The 19,219-nt window shown below is 37.8% G+C and overlaps 1 protein-coding gene across 10 annotated transcripts in view; it reads left to right on the forward strand.

The window, feature by feature from the left end:
* HP1BP3 (heterochromatin protein 1 binding protein 3) overlaps positions 1 to 19,219 on the forward strand; it is a 39,075-nt gene that overhangs the window by 2,301 nt on the left and 17,555 nt on the right. For 5 of the 10 annotated variants that reach the window (XM_053898889.1, XM_019461635.2, XM_019461634.2 and 2 more), the window contains 7 exons: positions 3,451 to 3,646; positions 4,097 to 4,196; positions 7,176 to 7,329; positions 8,649 to 8,808; positions 11,800 to 11,943; positions 13,744 to 13,824; positions 15,152 to 15,306. In XM_053898889.1, the coding sequence (XP_053754864.1) occupies positions 3,551 to 3,646; positions 4,097 to 4,196; positions 7,176 to 7,329; positions 8,649 to 8,808; positions 11,800 to 11,943; positions 13,744 to 13,824; positions 15,152 to 15,306 (890 nt within the window). In that variant the 5' untranslated portion in view covers positions 3,451 to 3,550. Of the gene's footprint in view, positions 1 to 692; positions 771 to 3,450; positions 3,647 to 4,096; positions 4,197 to 7,175; positions 7,330 to 8,648; positions 8,809 to 11,799; positions 11,944 to 13,743; positions 13,825 to 15,151; positions 15,307 to 19,219 lie in introns of those variants that run through there. The other 5 variants (XM_053898886.1, XM_019461638.2, XM_019461633.2 and 2 more) reach the window with 4 other exon arrangements.

Here is a 19,219-nt window from a genome sequence, read left to right on the forward strand (position 1 = left end):
ACAGAAGACCCAAAGCTAGGCTGATAGCTGGGAGCCCCTTGCAGGATTCCAACCCATGAATAAACCCTGAGGTCTTGACCTGAGCTCCACCGACTGAACCACCCAGGCACCCCTTGCCTTGTCTTAATGTAAAGAAAATAAATAAAAACTCTGAAATTCTGGATTTTATCACCTTTATTGCTTGCGTTAAATTAAAAACAGTTTAGAATTTCCTTTTACAAAAGTAGTTCTTTTTATAGTCAATCCAACATTTAAAAAAATAAAACCTAAATTGAAGACCACAGACAGACCACATAAATCACAAGGAAAATCAGATTATTTGTTTTTGACACACATAACCTAGGTGGGAAACTTTTTCGTCTGTTCATCCTTTGATTTAACAGATATTTATCGAGCACCTATTCTATGCCTGGTGTGTTCTTAGGCACCAAGCATCCAGCGGTGAACCACCTAGCTAATATCTCTGTTGGAGAATAAGCATGGCAGCCTAAAAGTCTGGTTCAGAAAGTTATTAGGTACATGGTGATGGTGAGGTAGTGTGAATGAACCATCCATGTAGTTTTGTTAGCTGTGTAATGAACATATTAAGTAATTCATTAGCCAGCCTATTAAAGTATTAGAGGCTGAAGCTTTAAGTTCCATGACCTTTTACCAAGGAAATTCAGAGCTAAGGCAGACTTTTTTTTTTAAAGTAAACTACACTCAACGTGGAGCTCGAACTGAGGACCCCAAGATCAAGAGTTGCATGTTCTACAGACTGAGCCGATCAGGTGCCCCTCAGACAGACTTGTTTGTTTAATGTTTGTTTATTTTTGAGAGAGAGAGACACACAATCTGAAGCAGGCTCTAGGCTCTGAGCTGTCAGCGCAGAGCCTGATGCAGAGCTCGAACCCATGAATTGTGAGATCGTGACTGGAGCCAAAAGCGGATGCCTAACCAACTGAACCACCCAGGTGCCCCAAGACAGACTTCTTAATATGTATCCCAAGTAACTGGGTTTATTTTTGAAGTGTTCTTCACATGCACTGAATATAGTAATAGGTACTTAATCACACAGTATTGTTCATTTAACTTTTTTCCCCAATACTTACCCAACACTCATTATGTTTTGGACACTGTTCTGGGTGCTGGGACTACATTGGTGACTTAAAGTCCTAGCCCTTATAGTGCTTACATTGCATTTGGAAGAGATGCATGATAAACAAGTAAATACGTATTTTGACTTTCAGTTGGTGTTAAGTGCTGAAGAAACCTGAAGCATGAGAAGGTTGGGAGGGAGGTCTTTCTGAGGGGGTGACAGTGAGCAGTAAGGTGATTGGGGTGTCTAGGAAAAAAGTGTTCTAGTTTAAGAGAACAGCAGGTGCAAACACTGAGGCAGGGAGGGATGAGCAGAGCACAGTGCCAGGGCCAAAAGAAGTCTTTGTATTTGGAGTCGAGAGTAGAGTGATAGAGTGGGAGGGGGGACTAGTAAAATAATGGGGGTGGTGACAGGGAGGTTTTAAGCAGGAGGGTGTCAGGGCTTATATTTTTGGTGGATGCAGCCAGGAACATTGGCAAACCAACTTATTTATTTATTTTCTTAAATTCCAACCTGGGCATACGTCTTATCTGGCCTAATTTAAACTCATCTTGTCCTCAGGTTAGTGGTGTCCAGTGTCTTTATGGACCATGCGCTTGTTGCCCCAATTTTAGTTTCATCACCTTGGCATTAGTGACAGCTTCTTCTGTGCGCCTCCTCCCCTTTTCACCCATTTGTTTTAATTTTGAGTAATTCATGAATATAGTTGACTGGAAAGGCTTTGACACTTTTTTCAGTAATTGTGTTTACAGGGAAAAAATTGTTTTCAAGATACCCTATGAGCAGAGATTCCTGAAGGTTTTATTGACTTGACAGTAGCATTTTCACCCTACCTAGTATTATCGTGGGTTAAGAAAGATGAATTCATTAGCAATATCACTTTACCAAGGATAACTTGATCATGATAGTTTCCTTCTGTGTAGGGTTCACATGTAAAGACAGCAGCAGATTTGCTTAGGTTTTTTTATTGTCAAGGAAAATATATTACCATGTAAGTGCTAGTTGCACGAATGAGCAGGTATATGTATTCAGATTATTCCAAGATAGACATTTAGGCTTCACAAGACTTTGGGGTTTCTAATGAGTGTCCTGAAGGCCAGTGTGGCCCTCTTTTCCCAGATGAGAAAAAAACAGTTTTTTATTTCTGTATTTTATAGTTCTTCAAAGTGAATTGCCATATGAGCATTTTAAGCAGTTTTTATAACAGTTGATAATTTTAAAAATATTCATGGATATTGCTAATTGACTCTTGATAGTAAGTTTCAGTGTATCTTGAATTCTTTCAACTGCATTTGTTTGCAGCTGATTGACCGTTCACAAGTCTGGCATTGCTCTTGGTGTTCCCATAAAAAGATTTTCCCTGTAGATGTGAAAGCATTCTTTATGTTTGGGGTTTTTTGTTTGTTTGTTTGTTTGTTTGTTTGTTTTAATTTATCCCAGTTATTGTAGCTTGGGACTATTACCTGACAAATTGAAAACTTAAATTCCTAGACAGGGTTAGAGCTTCAAGCAGGGGTTGAATGACTGATCTACTGTTCTCTAATTCTTTGTTAATGTTCGTTAGCCTAAAGGTCTAAGCACCTAAATGATCATTTTCTTATATTTTGGAGAGATTTTTGTTATAGAATGTCACTGAGTCCCAGATGAGAGTTTTTTGTTTTTTTGTTTTTTTGTTTTTTTTTTTTTTGAGGACAGAGTATTAATGACCAGGCAAATTTGAGTGACTACATGGGTTTTATCTTTGAATATTTAATTATGTTCTTTCTTCTGTGCTAGTTTTGCTTACTTTAAAAATAACAAATAAGGTCTTGGAAGCATACTTCTGTTCTCCTAGGTGATGGTCTGAATTTGCCTGTCTGCATCTGGAGGCTGTTAGCGTATCACGTTCTTCAGGAGTATTTTTGCCCTTGTATTACTTTTATCTAAAGGAGATGAAGTTAAAGTTACAGTTAATTTTCCTGATCCTTTTGAGAACAATAACAACAAAACCCTTCTCTCTTTAGTCATTTATCTTTGAGGAAACATTTGACTAAACTATTTCTTAGTCTCCTTATTGTGTCCTTTCTAGGTTCCTAATGGTAGCAGGAGGGGAATGGGATTAGGTTCCTTATGAGCTTTCTTGTCCTTGTTGCCTTTGTTCATGTGGAAGGTGCAACAGCTGCTGTGGCTTGTGCGTTTGTCTTAGTGGCTGCTTTAATCTGGTGTATATTTTGATAGTGATTTTATCTTTCTTAATGACAACTGACCGAGTCATCTGTCAGTTAACAGAAGTTTTATAGTTAATTTTTCCCCTTTGGATGTGTATTAAATTTAGACATTTAGTTTAGTTTTGTTTCTGTTAATCTTCACACCAGGTCTTTTCTGTGCTTTAGGTTGACTCTTCACCACACTGAAACCATTAGGAAAAATCCTTGTGGTTAACAGCAGAGGCTTCAGAGTGTAACCTGTACTCGGGCCTAGAAATTATTTTAAATGGCGACTGATACGTCTCAAGGTGAACTCGTCCATCCTAAGGCACTCCCACTTATAGTAGGAGCTCAGCTGATCCACGCGGACAAGTTAGGTGAGGTAGGGGCTGACACATTCTTGAAGCTCACTCTTGGATCAGTCCCTGACTTCAGACCCTGCTGGGTCTTTCTTGGTACATGTTCCTTTCCTTTCCTTTCCTTTGGGGAGTCTGGGTTGTGAATCTGAAAAAATCAAAGAGATAAAAAATTCTTTTCATCTTCCTTTTCCCCTCAAATTCCTCAGAAAACCTCCAACCTTTTAAATTTATTCCAAATCAAGTATATTACCAGTTTCCATTTGAAATTCTAGCTAAAATAAAATACTTTGAAAAGTACTTCTTAAACACCATGGTTCACTTCAAAAAAACTTGTTAAAAGTAATTTGCATCAGATCCTGGAGTCGACTTGAAGAATTCTCCTACATCTTCTGACACCCAGTTAGGTTCTTGAGAAAAAGAGAAAAAGAAAATCTTTCTCATGCATGTGTGATTATGGCTGTCTCTTTTCTCAGAAGGTGGAAGATAGCACCATGCCGATTCGTCGAACTGTGAATTCTACACGAGAAACTCCTCCCAAAAGCAAGCTTGCTGAAGGGGAGGAAGAAAAGCCAGGTAAAGTAAAGCAGGAGACAACTTGAAATGGCAGAAGTTTCTACTCCAATTCAGAGTATCCTGTGAATTCCTTTGAACTTAATTGTTTTTTCATGGCTGTTTTGGGGAAACACTGAAAGAGAGAAGTTGTACCTATTGATATGTCATTTCCAGACCAAAGTGAGCAAAGGAAGAATTTCATCTTGTCTCTAAAGATTTTTAGAAGGTGTAAACTTCATGTTCTTGGAATGAAAAACAGGAAATGGTTGGCGAGAACAGGAACAGTTGAAGAGTAGCTTCTGGGCATACGGTGTCTTGGGGATGAAGGCTGTGGACGAATGGGGGACTTGGGACTTCCAGACGGGCAGTACAAGATCCCTCAGAAATTATCACAAGGCCTTAAGGGAGCAAAGGGGCAATCAGAGCATTGGTTTATATTTGGTATTGGTGGAGAGAAGATTGGCTAGACATAGGTAGAAACATAATGAGTCAAGAGAAATGTAAAACCATCAGCCTGGGTAATCGTGCTCCTTTATGGCATCTTTAATCACCTCTTTCCTTTTCCTTGTTTTTCATTTTCTTCTTGTGACTTTTTTCTTTCTTTTCCTTTTCTCTTTTTCTCCCTTGCTTTTTATCTCAGGTTTGCCAGGGATGAGCACCATCCTGTCGTGGCTATTAGAACTAAATATCTGTTTACCAGCACAGGTTAGGAATAAGGCACTCTTGTTGCCTTTATCCCTTGGTGCGGCAGGAATATACTTTTTTCCAGTGGAACCTGGATTTTGTCTCAAAATACTCAGATGAATACTGTAAGCAATTTGGGTATAATTGCTTATTTAGGAGACATGGGAATCAGCATATTGAAAAAAATGAGAGGGAGGCGCCTGGGTGGTTCACTTGGTTGAGCTCCAACTCTTGTTTTAGGCCCAGGTCATGATTCCAGGATCATGGGATCAAGCCCTGAATTGGCCTCTGTGCGGAGCATGGAGCCTGCTTAAGATTCTCTCTCTCCCTCTGCCGCTCTTCCCCTGCTCACACATTCTCTCTCTTTTCTCCCAAATAAAATTAAAAAATGAGAGGTGCTGGTGAGTTGAAGTTTGGTTATTTTGTCCAGCACTGAGTTAAGCCACTTGATGGCCTGCCTTAAACCACATTTGATTAACAGGTAAAGCCACTAAATCATTAATGACCTCAGTTTTCAGAATACAAGCCAGAGAGTTCAGGTATTGGAAAAGTCAGCCAAGAATTCAGAAGGGATCAGTAAGTCGCTTGACGAGTTCTGTGTTTTATCTTTTCCCACTATGGTATTAATGTATATAAAAATACATACTTGCATTTTGGAGACAGACACAATAGTTTAATGAGTTGGAAGCAGTGTCTTATACATACTACATACTCAGTGCCTGTTGAGTGACTGTACGTTTATTAATCCATCAACTATTAAGCAGTTATTCTTGAGAAGAGAAAATAATATGAAATTGAATTTATAATTCTACTCTTAGAGGAAAACCCAGTAAGTGGTTCTTTTCATCCTTTTTAGAATAAGACCATGTATAAATAAACATAATGACTAATAGAAAGTCCTTACCCATGAAGCCAATTAAATCAAATTAGTGGGCCAAGGGGCAGTAAGAGACACATATGTGATTTAAAAAATTATCTGAATTACCTGATGCCATTGTTAGAATGAAGTTCTAGCTTTAATATTTTGTAAAATAGTTCTAGAAGCAGCAGCAGGAGAGGCTGAAGGAGGATGGGAATCACCCACATGGTACACGTACAGGTATTCCCTAAAGCATTTTATAGAATCCCCATGATAACTCTGTGAGGTAAGATTACTAAGGCTTGGAGATGTCAAAGAACTTGCCATAAGATATGAAGCTAGAAAATTATAAGGACTGAACTTTTGAATCCAGGTATGTTTGACTCTAAAACCTCAATTTTGGCTAAACATATGGGAGGATTTTCAATCTTCTATGCATGTCTCATTGAAGAGCATAATCCAGGATGAGATCAACAAATGACAGTTGACTGTCCTGAAATTCAGGGTTTAGAATTTTAATTTGTTGAAAATTAGAAATTCCTTTAGAATTGTATATATGTAGTTCGGTTATAAGAAGTAAGTGGCATGGTTTTGTTCTTTTTTAAAAAAAAATGTTTATTTTTGAGAGAGAGAGATTGCTTGCACATGCAAGCAGGAAAGGGACAGAGAGGGAGACAGAGGATCCTGAGGGGGCTCTGTGCTGACAGCACAGGGCTCAAACCCATGAGCTACAAGATCATGACCTGAGCCAAAGTCAGATGCTTAACCCACTGAGCCACCCAGGCGCCCCGGCATTTTTTTATTCTTTAGGATTTTTCATCATTATGATAATAATTTGTTCACATAATTTAAATGACCAAACTCTTCAAGCATATACTTTTATTTTTTGCCTATGTGTTGCCATTGGAGAGTCCTTTCTTTGAAGTCCCTATTTAATCATATCTGGGGCTCTGTATTCTGTAGTACTGCTCAAAGAGGCTTGCTGAGAAAAGACACAAACAAGCCACTGCAGACCTCAGTATTCCCCCCTCACGTTTCTGCTCTTGCCCCAGTCTTTTCACTTGGAAAATAGGTGTTAACTTTCTATTACTTATTCCCTTACTAAGATTCATCTGTTAAATTATGAAATAGCTGATGTCTTAATTATGAATCTCATTAATATTGAAGAGGAGAACAGGCAAGAGGTTTGATTCAGGGTAAAATGAGTTTCTCTTTCTGTGTAATTCCCTGGTCCATCTCCTTTTTTCACATAGTGGTCTGGATAAACAACCTTTGAACAGGCAGTTAGAGCTACATAAGGAAGGAAAGAACACTGCAACTGATAGACATTTATTCGTTTTAAAGTCTGTCAATTGGAACATTTGGCTTCTCTGTTTAATAATATAGCCTTTTACCCTTTTATTGACTCAGGCTCTAATCTATCTATTTGATGCCATTCTGCACACCTGATTTTTTAGAACCAGATATAAGTTCAGAGGAATCTGTCTCCACTGTAGAAGAACAAGAGAATGAAACTCCACCGGCTACATCTAGTGAGACAGAGCAGCCAAAGGGAGAACCTGAGAACGAAGAGAAGGAAGAGAACAAGTCTTCTGAGGAAACCAAAAAGGAGTAAGGAGTTATGCCTTCTCGCTATTTAAAATTGAAGACTGTGTAAAAGGACTGTAGATCAGATTGTTTTAAAGGATTGTATCATTGGTTTATGCTAGATGTTTGCTACTTACTTGGATTTACTTTTTAGAATTACTGTTTGAAATAGGTTTATTATATAGTTCTATGGCCTATTAGAGCTTGTAGCTCTTATAACAATGGTTTGAATAACCCAAAATTCATTGCTTTTGCCTTTGAAACTTTTTTTGTGTGTACTTAGGATTCATTGTGGGAGTGTCTCGTATTTTAATCATTGACATAATTTCAATAAGAAATGAAACATGACTCTAAAAATCTGACCTGGGAAACACTTGACCATTTTATTCCTACCTATACCTTTGCGAGTTGTTTTTGTATGTTTATGTTAGAAAACATTAATCTGTATCAGCCATTGCCAGAGTCACCTAAAAATGTGTACATTTGGACGGTGACTTTGAGAATCTGAAAGCAAAATTTGCTACTGATAATCTGTACAGTGTGGTGGAAATTCTTTGTTAATTTGAAGAGGGTTTTTTTGTTTGTTTGTTTGTTTGTTTTGCAGGATAATTGGTTGCATTCTTCTCGTAATTGGTCAGAACAGTTAGGAATTACATTTAAAATAAAAGAGTAACTCAGTAATAACTATACCTTCTAGGTGTAATCCTCAAGGAATCCTTTATCCCAGCTTTATAGGTTTAAGTTCTGTGGAATTTTTAGCAGCTACCCTATATTTTAGTTGCATGGGGTACTGTTATGATTGTTTAGAATACATTTATATAATGCTTTATGGCTCACAAAATTGTTTTTATGAACATAATCTCATAATTCTTGCAACAACCTTATAAAATGTTTTATATTACTATTTTATATCTGAGGAAGCTGAGATTCAGGTCAGTTGGCCAAAGTCTTATAGCTAGGAAATGTTAGAGCAAAAACTCAAACCCAGGTCTTCTGACTTCAGAGCTTGAGTTCTTTTCACTGTGCTAAATTACACCTGTTGTAGTTATTAGAATACATTTTAAAATTCTCATTTCTTTCATGTGCTGGTCCTTCATACCAGTGCTAATTTATATGACTTCTCTCCCCTGTACCTAAGAGAAAACACCTTTTTGGTTCATTTACAGTATCCAATTTTTAAAAAAGGTTTTATTTTGTAAAACTTTGCTTATTTTATATATCACTTTAGTGTGGAAGTAAATTAAAACATTAATTTTTATCCCTCTCTTGTCTATTCTTCTTTCTGACTTTCTACCTCTTTCTGGAGAGTTTACCTTGCATAATAACAATTCTTTGTTTTAAAGTGAGAAAGATCAGTCTAAAGAAAAGGAGAAGAAAGTGAAAAAAACAATACCTTCCTGGGCTACCCTTTCTGCCAGCCAGCTAGCCAGGGCCCAGAAACAAACACCGATGGCTTCCTCCCCACGTCCCAAGATGGATGCAATCCTAACTGAGGCCATTAAGGCAAGTTTTTATTACAAGCAGTTCATCTTAGATTTATTCTGTTTGTCTTTTGGTTATTTGAAAATGGCATATTCCTGTCCAGACATCAGAAATCTTGCTGTTTCCTAAAAGATACTGAAGTAGAAGAAAGCCATTGTGAAGTTCATGTGTTTTTTCGTTTTTGTTTTTGTTTTTTTATTTTTTAAGAAAATCACATTTGGTGAGCACTGTTAATTTTTTAAATTCAAATTTACTATAGCAAGTATTTTTAATTTTAGATTTTTTTTTTTTTACACTCATTTTATTGGTTAAGTATAGTATTTCTTTGAAGGCTGAACCTGTTAATTTATTCAACAAACATTTAAGGACTAACTAAAACTTCTCTGTGTCAGATAATCCTGCTAGGGATATAACAGAGAATAAAACAGGGTCATCTTTGCCTTTATGAAGTCGGATTGTGACTGAGAGTAACGGAATAGCATAGAGGATTTTATCTTAAAAAGATGCACTATCTTAAAAAAAATTTTTTTTAAACGTTTATTTATTTTTGACAGAGAGAGTGCAAGCAGGGGAGGGCCAGAGAGAGAGGGAGACACCAAATCCTAAGCAAGCTCCAGGCTCCTAGCTATCAGCACAGAACCTGACATGGGGCTCAGACTCACAAACCATGAGATCATGACCTGAGCCGAAGTTGGACGTTTAACTGACTGAGCCACCCAGGCGCCCCAAAAAAGATTTACTATCTTTAGGTTCATTTTTCAAATTTGAGTGTCTAATACTGGTAGTGGTTAGCTTTCCTACCTGAGCTATAAGAAACCTTCTTAGAAACCTTACTACTTTGTTTCATCACCAAAAATTCTCCTCCTTTATGACTTTTCTATAATCCATTGACTTCTATTAGCTTAAGGGTCCTCATGTAGGTTTCTTAATTTTAATTTTTAAGGGCATCTTTTTTTTTTTTTTTGGGGGGGGGGGTCTGTTTATTTTAGGACACCTAGGTGGTGCAGTTAAACATCTTGACTCTTGACTTCGGCTCAAGTCATGATCTCACGGTTTATGAGTTGGAGCCCCGCATCCCCGCTTGGGATTCTGTCTTTCCTCTCTGCCACGCGCACACACAAGTGGGGGAGGGGCAGAGAGGGTGGGAGAGAGAAAATCCCAAGCAGTCTCCATATTCTCAGCGCAGAGCCCATCCTGTGGCTTGATCCCACAAACCGTGAGACCATGACCTGAGCCAAAATCAACGTTCAACCTACTGAGCCACGCAGGCCCCTTGGTTTTTAAGGTTATCTTCTAATCTGACCTTGCCTTTTTTGTGTAAGTTTTTCTGGTTACTTTTGCCATGTTAATTCACATGATGAGATGATAAGAGAAGCTAAGATAGGAGCCAAAGACACCCTCATTTTAGGGACCTTGTTGCTAGGATCTGAGTCAGAGTTGGGGAAAGGGGGATAAAAACCAATTTAATCAAGGATGGTATACATAGGAAGGGGCAGCCTAGTGGTCATTCTCAGAATTTGAGAAGACAGCACTGACATATAAACTGGAAAAGAGTTTGTCTTTAGACCTCTCCCTGCATTCTTTTTTTTTTTTTTTTTTTTTTTTTTTCCTCCCTGTATTCTTTTAAGAGTGCTCTCAACTCCTTGAAACTTTCTTGGTCTAGATAGCTTGACTATGGTGAGATCTCATTTCTTTGTATAGCTTTTCATCAAGGTTTTCACTTCATAACCACTCAGCCTAAGTTTAGAGAAGCAGGGTCACAGTGAGGTTGGAGAAGGACTAAAATTTTAAATAGTGAAACAAAAAAATTAGAACAGTATAAATTAGGTCCAAAGAATAGTTTGAATCTGATTGTGCATATTTGTACAAATGAGGGGTGGGTGGGTGTGTGTTCCATGCAGGGTAACAAATCATGATTTCAGACTACCAGAACCATTTTGTGAATCAAACAGGAGTCCTGATGTCTGCTTCCATCTCATTGTCAGTTTGGTGGAGCATGGAATTGTTTTAGCATTAGAGGGTTCTTTTCCGTTTGATTTTCTTTGTATTTTAAGATCAGGAGTAATAGGTCAGAAACATTTACTTGAAATAGGTGAACCATATTAACCCAACTTGTTTTATGTTCTGTAGTCTTTTCTGCTCCATCTGCCTGTGAATTTTTTTCTTTATTGTCAAAGTATATAAAATAAAGTTCAACCAAGTGTTTTATGCAACGAGAATGAGTAAGTTCTCCATTCAGTTTATAGAGAAAGACAACACAGAATTGGTGAACTAGCCCATTAGGTAAATAACAGATGCTGCTTATGTATGCTTCAAAATGTAAAGCACTTGAAAAAAATTTGCCACCTTCATGACTTAATGACCTACTTGAGTCTTCCTTGGGCATTAATCAAATAGAATATAGTTAAATTGGATGGAAATGGAAGAGAACATTTTAAATTGCAATTGAATGCCCTCATTGTTACCCAAAACTCTCCTTAAGATTTTGCCATTTATAAAACCAGTTTTATGCCATTTATTCAGATTATCTTTGTTTATCTTCTCTGCTGACATTTGCATAAAGCCTAGAGAGAAACATTGGTCCTGGTGTGCTAAAGCTCATTCCATAAAATGAGCCAGATCTGTAATCCTGCAAGTAATAGAAATGTTTTTTTTTTTTTTTTTTTTTCATTTTGATGCTAAAGATCTGTCTTCTAAATACAAAATAGAATTAAAATGGAAAGAGCTTCTTCCTTGACACACAGAATGTTGTTCTTCACATGTTGTGTCTTCTCTTTGCCTGGTTTGAACTAAAGTAAAATTGTTGCAGAAATATTGTAATTCTGTATTTCTCCACAGCCGTGATGAACTGAAGTTACCTGAAATACTACTCATTCTTCCATGCCATTTTTATCATTCATTATCAAGTTCATCTCCAAAATAGTTTATTTTGAAAACATGTGTCAGATTCTCTGTCTAATGAAAACAGCTAGTGTGAAGTAATATGCGTGTTTCGGTAAATCTGTTTTCTAGGCATGCTTCCAGAAGAGTGGTGCATCAGTGGTTGCTATTCGGAAATACATTATCCATAAGTACCCTTCTCTGGAGCTGGAGAGAAGGGGCTACCTCCTTAAACAAGCACTAAAAAGAGAGTTAAATAGAGGTGTCATCAAACAGGTATTAAACAATTGTTGAGGATAAGATCATTTCAACATGTAATAGCTGTAAGTCCATAATAACATTTAGGCTTTTTGTCTTTTTTTTTTTTTTTTTTTTGTAAAAATATAAATTAACATTATGATGAAATGTTTAAGCATGGCCTAGTTTTATTATTTGAGACTAGGTTTCAAATCACTGGTGCCAGTTACCTTTGATAAGTTAACTGTTCTGGAGAGCAGAAGCAATATGATAGCATAATTGTTTTCTAGTGCTGCTTGTACTTCTAATTGGATTTTCTTTGGGGGCCCCTTGTGCTTGAGATCATGTACTGAAGATGAGAGGTGGGGTTAAGGAATTCTTTTATTGCAGCAGCAAAAAAGAATTGCTCTCGTCTTGCATTTGTTAGTTTTAAAGCCTACCTTATGACTAGACTTGTTACCATTATAAATTTGTAAATAGGTTCATCTTAACAGTGTCTAAAATTATTGAAGCTTGTTAGGAGCATTAGAGAAGCCTGAGTAAATCGAGACTAGTACTAAAACCAGTATTGATTTCAGGCATAAATCTATGTTATTTTGCCTAGTACATTAAACATTGCTTAGAAACCTAAAAATTTTAAGTTGGAATGGAGTGTATCTTACCTAAATTTTCTTCAAAGGTTCAGAGGGATGAAGTAATTACCACAATGCCATGGTAGTGGCAAAAATAGTTCAAAGGACCTAGTTCACTGCATTCTGAGAGTCCCGTTGCCTTTCTTCCATACCTTTCTGCACAATCTGATGAACACAGAATTCTGTGCCATTCAGGCATTTAAATTCTGCTTAGGAACTTTCAACAAGTACTTCACTCCACAAATACAAATTGTTCCTGTGTGCCAGGTGCTTGGGGGCCCATCAGTGAGTAAAGCAGATTTCTGCCGTGGAGCTTACGTTATAGTTTCCTCAAAATGTTGTATAACTGATGTTTATATGGCCTTTATAATGGTCTCTGACTGAAAGGTATTATCTAACCAGTGTAATTACAGCCAAAGATCTGTCCTCAATCATAGTGTATGTCAGCATAATTGATGAGCTGGCTTCGTGTTTTTCTTTACGAAATATAGTTTATGACCTATTCTTGCCTCGTAGGCTGAACCTCATTTTGATGCTTAAACAACACTTTACAGGCTGAAAGTATTTCAGCTTGATTGCTATGTTCAAGGTAGCATAAATAAAGCTAAGGTTTGGAGGACTCTGGTTAGTGTGAATCAGCTTTAAAGTTTTGTGAAAGTGCTTTGTAAACTGTGGAAACACGTGGTAAGACTTACACATACAGTCATATGCAGTGGCTGTGAGTTAGATAACCGTCACAGGTGCAGTAGTAATGGCTCATGGGTGGTCTGGGAAGCACTATAGTTTGAGATCAGCGGTCCATAAACTTTTGCCAGGGAGCAGTCTTCCTTTCAAGATAGAGATTTTCTCATTTTCCCCAAGAGATTATACCTTCTTTCATGCGGGGTGGATAGCTAATATACTGTTAACCTGGTATCACAATAGCATTCTTCCCCAGGTTCGTAGACGGGGGAACAAAAGCTCAGAGGCTTTATGGGGTTGTCTAATATTGAATGGCTAGATGGTACCATAAATGGGATTCAGTCCTAAGTCTTTTGATTCATCCATTGTTCTTTTTTCTCTGAAGAGTTGAACAACATTTTACATTAGTTCTTGTATCATCATGCCCTGTACTTTGCTTTAGTCTCATATAAAGTTATAAATATTAGTACCAGGATAATTTAAAATAAAAATATTGGTTATTGCAACTAAAATTAATTTACCATAGGTAAAAGGAAAAGGTGCTTCTGGGAGTTTTATTGTGGTCCAAAAATCAAGAAAAACACCTCAGAAATCCAGAAACAGAAAGGTAAGAAGTCTAAACCACAGTTTGAACACTCTAAAACTACATCTCCTAAAATGACATTTATTGAGTGGTCACTGTGTGCCAGGCACTATGCAAAGTGTAGCCTTACTATTAAGGCCTGAAGAGGTTGTAAGTAATTTGCTCATTATCGCCCAGCTGGTGAGTAGAAAACAGTGTAAATCCAAGCAGTCGTCCCCCCACCCCTCCCCACCCCCCCCACCGCCGAGCCCATGCACTTAACTGCCATATGTTGAATTATTGGCAACTCTATGAATTATACTTCTGTTAGTGAAACCAATCTGTTAAATGAAAAGGGACATATATGAGTGCATCTTTTACCCAATATTAGACCCCAAAACTATATCGAGAGCCAGTTTTTCGTTTTTCGTTTTTCTTTTTCTTTTTCTTTCTCTTTTTTTCTTTTCCTTTTCCTTTTCCTTTTCCTTTTCCTTTTCCTTTTCCTTTTCCTTTTCCTTTTTCTTTTTCTCTTTTTTTTTTTTTTTTTTGGTAAATGTTAACACTTCTCCTTAAGACACATAATTTCATTTGTGGAAAGTATAATACTTTCTATAATAAAGTGAAATACTAAATACAACTAATATAAAAATATATAAATAAATAATAATTATAAAATATTAGTAATAAAGTGAAACATTCAGTATTTTCCCCTGTCAGTAACTGAAATCATGACTGTTCCTCTACAGCTGTGTTTTTGCAACTCTGAAAGTTTTTGTACATTTTTTCTACAACTTTGAAACACTTTTGAAATGAACTTTTGTGCAGTGCTTTTTGGTGCTGCATGGTCTTTATTCTTTGTTATTGAAGGGTAAGAATAAACTAAGACTTTTAAATAAAGTCTACCATTCCTTTTCATTTTTATACTTTTTTTTTTTTTTTAACATTTATTTATTTTCAAGAGCCAGAGAGAGAGTGTGAATGGGGGAGGGACAGAGAGAGAGGGAGACACAGAATCTGAAGCAGGCTCCAGGCTCTGAGCTGTCAGTGCAAAGCCCTACACGGGGCTTGAACCCACCGACTGTGAGATCATGACCTGAGCCAAAGTTGGACACTCAACTGACTGAGCTACCTAGGTGCCCCTCATTTTTATACATATTTTTAACTCTCAATCTGAATTTCATAACTCAAAAAAGTTGCCACACAAGTGCCATCGTGCCCCGTAGTATATCTGTTTGAATGTGGAAAAAAGTGATAGTTTAGCACAAGTTAAATTATCAATCAATTTAGGAAAGCCCTTGAGTTGAATACAGAAGCATTTGAACAGAGAACTCTATATTCTTTAATGATGATAATTTTTGGTAATATATTTCAGAATAGAAGCTCCGCAGTGGATCCAGAACCACAAGTAAAATTGGAGGATATCCTCCCGTTGGCCTTTACTCGCCTTTGTGAACCTAAAGAAGCTTCCTACAGTCTCATCAGGAAATATGTGTCTCAGTATTACCCTAAACTTAGAGTGGACATCAGGTATGAGCCGTTGGCCTGTACTTCAAAGCACAAATGTCTGTGTTATTCCCTTAGCCCCTTTTTCATGAGAAAGGTGAAAGTAAATATTCAAGAAGGATTACATTTAGCTGAGCTAAGGATAAAACCTTTTTTGTGGGTTTTATTTATTTGTATTTTATTTTATTTTTTAAAGTTTATTTAGTTAGAGAGAGAGAGCATGGCCTGGGGAGAGGCAGAGAGAGAGAATCCCAAGCAGACTCCACACTGTCAGCACAGAGCCTGACAAGGGGTTCATACTCCATGAACTGTGAGATGATGCCCTGAGCCAAAATCAAGAGTCGGATGGATGCTTAACTAGCTGAGCCACCCAGATGCCCTTGGGCTTTATTTTTTTGTCTTGTTATATTTTCTTTTTCATATCTCCATTGTAGTTTCTTTCTGAAAACAAAAACAAAAACAAAAAAAACACCTACATGTTAAGTCTTACAAGACCTTGGTAGAATAATTCTTTCACTGTGTCAGCTGTTAGAACATTCAGCATTAAACTCAATGTCCTCTCAGCTTTCATCGTTAAAAAAAAAAATTTTTTTTTAATGTTTATTTTTGAGAGGGACAAAGCATGAGTAGGGGAGGGGCAGAGAGAGAGGAAGACACAGAATCCAAATCAGGCTCCAAGCTATCAGCACAGAGCCCAATCCCATGAACCATGAGATCGTGACCTGAACTGAAGTCAGATGCTTAATGAACTGGGTCACCCAGGCGCCCTAGCTCTCATTATTTTTTTAATTTTAATGTTTTTTTTAAATCGTGTTAAAATACAGATAAGCAAAATTTACCATCTTAACCATTTTTAAGTGTACGGTTCAGTGGTATAAAATACATTCACGATGTGCTACCATGAGCGCCGTGTATTGCCAGAACTCTTCATCTTGTAAAATTGCAGCTCTGTACCCATTAAATAGGAAATCCCTTTCCCCCCGGCCACCACCTTTCTGCTTTCTGTCTGTATGATTTTGGCTATGAGTACCTCATGTAAGTGGAGTCATCCAGTCTTTATCTTTTTGTGACTGGCTTCTTTCATTTAGCACAGTGTCCTCAAAGTTTATCCTTATTGTTGCATGTTAGAATTTCCTTCCTCTTTTAGGCTGAATAGTACTCTTTTGCTGTATGTACTCCATTTTGTTTATTCATCCTTCTGTTAATGAACACTTGAGGTTTCACGTTTTGGCTCTTGTGAATAATGCTGCTATGAACACTGATGTACTAATACTTCTTTGAAACCCTGCCTTCAGTTCTTTGGGGGTACATACCCAGAAGTAAAACTGCTAGATGAAATGATGATTCTAGTTTTTAGTTTTTTTGAGGAACTGCCATGCTGTTTTCCACAGTGACCATATCATTTTACTTTCCTACCGACAGTATACAGAATTTCTAATTTCTCCATATCGTCACCAACCTGTGTGTGTTTGTTCGTTTAAGTTTTTTTACTTACTTATTTTGAGAGAGCTAGTGGCGAAGGGGTAGATAGGGAGAGAGAGAGAATCCCTGCGCAAAGCCCAATGCGGGGCTCAAACTCACAAAACTGGGAGATCATGACCTGAGCTGAAACCAAGAGTCTGACACTTAATTGACTGAGCTACCTAGGTGCCCGTTGTTTGTTTGTTTTGTTTTCAGCCATCCTTAATGGGTGTGAGGTGATTGGTACGCATTTCTTTTAAGTTTTTGTTTTTTGAGCTAGAAAGTGCAAGTTGGGGGTAGGCAGGGCAGAGAGGGAGAGAGGATCCCAAGCAGGCTCTGCACTGTCAGCGCGGAGCCCGTGCAGGACTTGAACCCATGAATTGTGGGACCATGACTTGAGCTGGAAGTCGGATGCTTAACTGAGTGAGCCACTCAGGTGACCCCACATTAAACTCTATTTTTTTAATTTAGAGTTTGAATCATAAGAGAATTCAGGTTTCTGTAAACCTCTAGAGAAAAATAATATAATATCCTAATTTAAACATGTAATGTAAAATTCTGGCAGAATTTTGGTAGTAATTCAGTTCTAAAAAGTTGCCACATAAAAATATCTACACTGATCATTGAGACATTTGTGCAGATACATTAATTTGTTTAAATTTGTAATTCACAGAGTTTGTGTTTGAGTGTGTTTGTGTGAGATCTTTGTTATGATGGATGACTTTTGGAAAATTGTCTTTAATCCAGTCATTTCTACAGACGATTTTTATATCGAATGCATGTTGTCTTGATATTGTTCAGTAACAGTATTTCCTTGCATTACTGAGGCATGCAGTTAGGATTGCTGAGGCTTTAGCCCAGAAGCCACATTTTCAGAAAAGCACTCAGTGGTCTTCAGAGTGCCCAAGGAGAGTCCGTGAAATAGTGCGAAAGACAAGGGAATCACAGAAGCACAAAGTTTGAAATTAGTGTCCTGGTTTTTGTATGCTTTTTCTGCCCTGAGTGTGACCCACATATACAACCATGAGCTAGAAATGCATTTAAGTACACATTTCACTTTTCTCTCTCTTCTCTCTCTGGTGACTGGAGACCATTATCTTCTCCCAGCTTTTTCTTTCCTTACCTTTCTACTGTACTCCCACCAGACAAGTTGTTGATAGCAGTGTAACTTTGTTACATGTCTAATCTTTATGAACATTTCTGACCTTATGTTGAAACAATATTTTCCTGATAATAGGTGGGTTATCCACTCATAGGTGATAACGAACCTAGAGACCTTTTCCTATGACCTCGTTAACAGTAACTTTTTTTTTTTTTTTTTTTTTCTTTTTCCGTTTACTTCTCTAAAACTATTGATTTTCTCTACCACTGACTGTCAGGGAGTCCTGTCATACATACAATTAACATGATAATTTGGCCATACTTAATTTTAATTTTAGTTTTTGAGAGGTGGGTGGGTGGGGTACACAGTTGACCAAGGGGCAGAGAGGGAGAGAGAGAGAAGCAGGGCTCACCTAAAGCAGGGCTCAGGCTCACCCGAAGTAGGGCTCAAGCTCACCTGATGTGCCGGTCTGTTCTGTTTATCCCACACCTCCATCTAATCTGTAAGCAGTTACTTTGGATTTGGTATTAGGATATATCCATAAACAAACCTCTTCTCATTACCTCCACTGTTACTACTCTTCCAAGCCACCATCATCTCTCAGTTGTTTTAGAGCAATGACTTCCTAACTCCTCTCATGCTCCCTCTCCTTCAGTCTGTTCTTAACCTAGCAGTGAGGGTGAAACTTGTAAAAATGTAAGTTAGATCGTATCGCCTTGCTACTCAAACCTTCCTGTGGCTTCCTAGCCCCCTTACAGATAGAGCCAGTGTCTCTAAAATGGTATATGACATTATGCTTCCATTGTGTCTTTGACCTAATCTCCTACTACTTTTCCCTCACTTAGCTGGCCTCAGAGTCTGTATGCTTGCTGTTCCCTTTGCCTGGATGGTTTTCCCCATAATCTATTTTGCTCACGCCTTCACTTCTCTCAGGTTTTTACTCTGATGTCCTCGTTAGAGTGCCTTGACCCTGCCTTGACTGCCGTCCTTTTTTGTAATTGTTTTATTTTGGAAACTTTCAAACATACACATAAATGTAAAGAGAACAAACCATCGTACTAACATTTCCGACAAAATCCTAAGCATTATCCAATACATAGGCCATAGTCACATGTCCCCAGTTGTCTCCAAAGTGACTTGTTAAAGTTAGTTTATTTATGAGAGAGAGAGAGTGGGGGAGGGGCAGAGAGAGAGAGGAAGAGAGAGAATCCTGAGCAGACCCCATGCTGTCATCGCAGAGCCCAACAAGGGGCTCTGTCCCACAAACTGTGAGATCATGACCTGAGCCAAAACCAAGAGTTGGATGTTCAACCAACGGAGCCACCCAGGCACCACCAAAATGACTTCTTCTAGTTGGTTTGTTCCAGTTAGTGT

This window comes from Panthera pardus, unplaced genomic scaffold (assembly GCF_024362965.1).
Source record: "Panthera pardus isolate Hobbes unplaced genomic scaffold, ASM2436296v1 HiC_scaffold_11, whole genome shotgun sequence".
Taxonomy (NCBI): domain Eukaryota; kingdom Metazoa; phylum Chordata; class Mammalia; order Carnivora; family Felidae; genus Panthera; species Panthera pardus.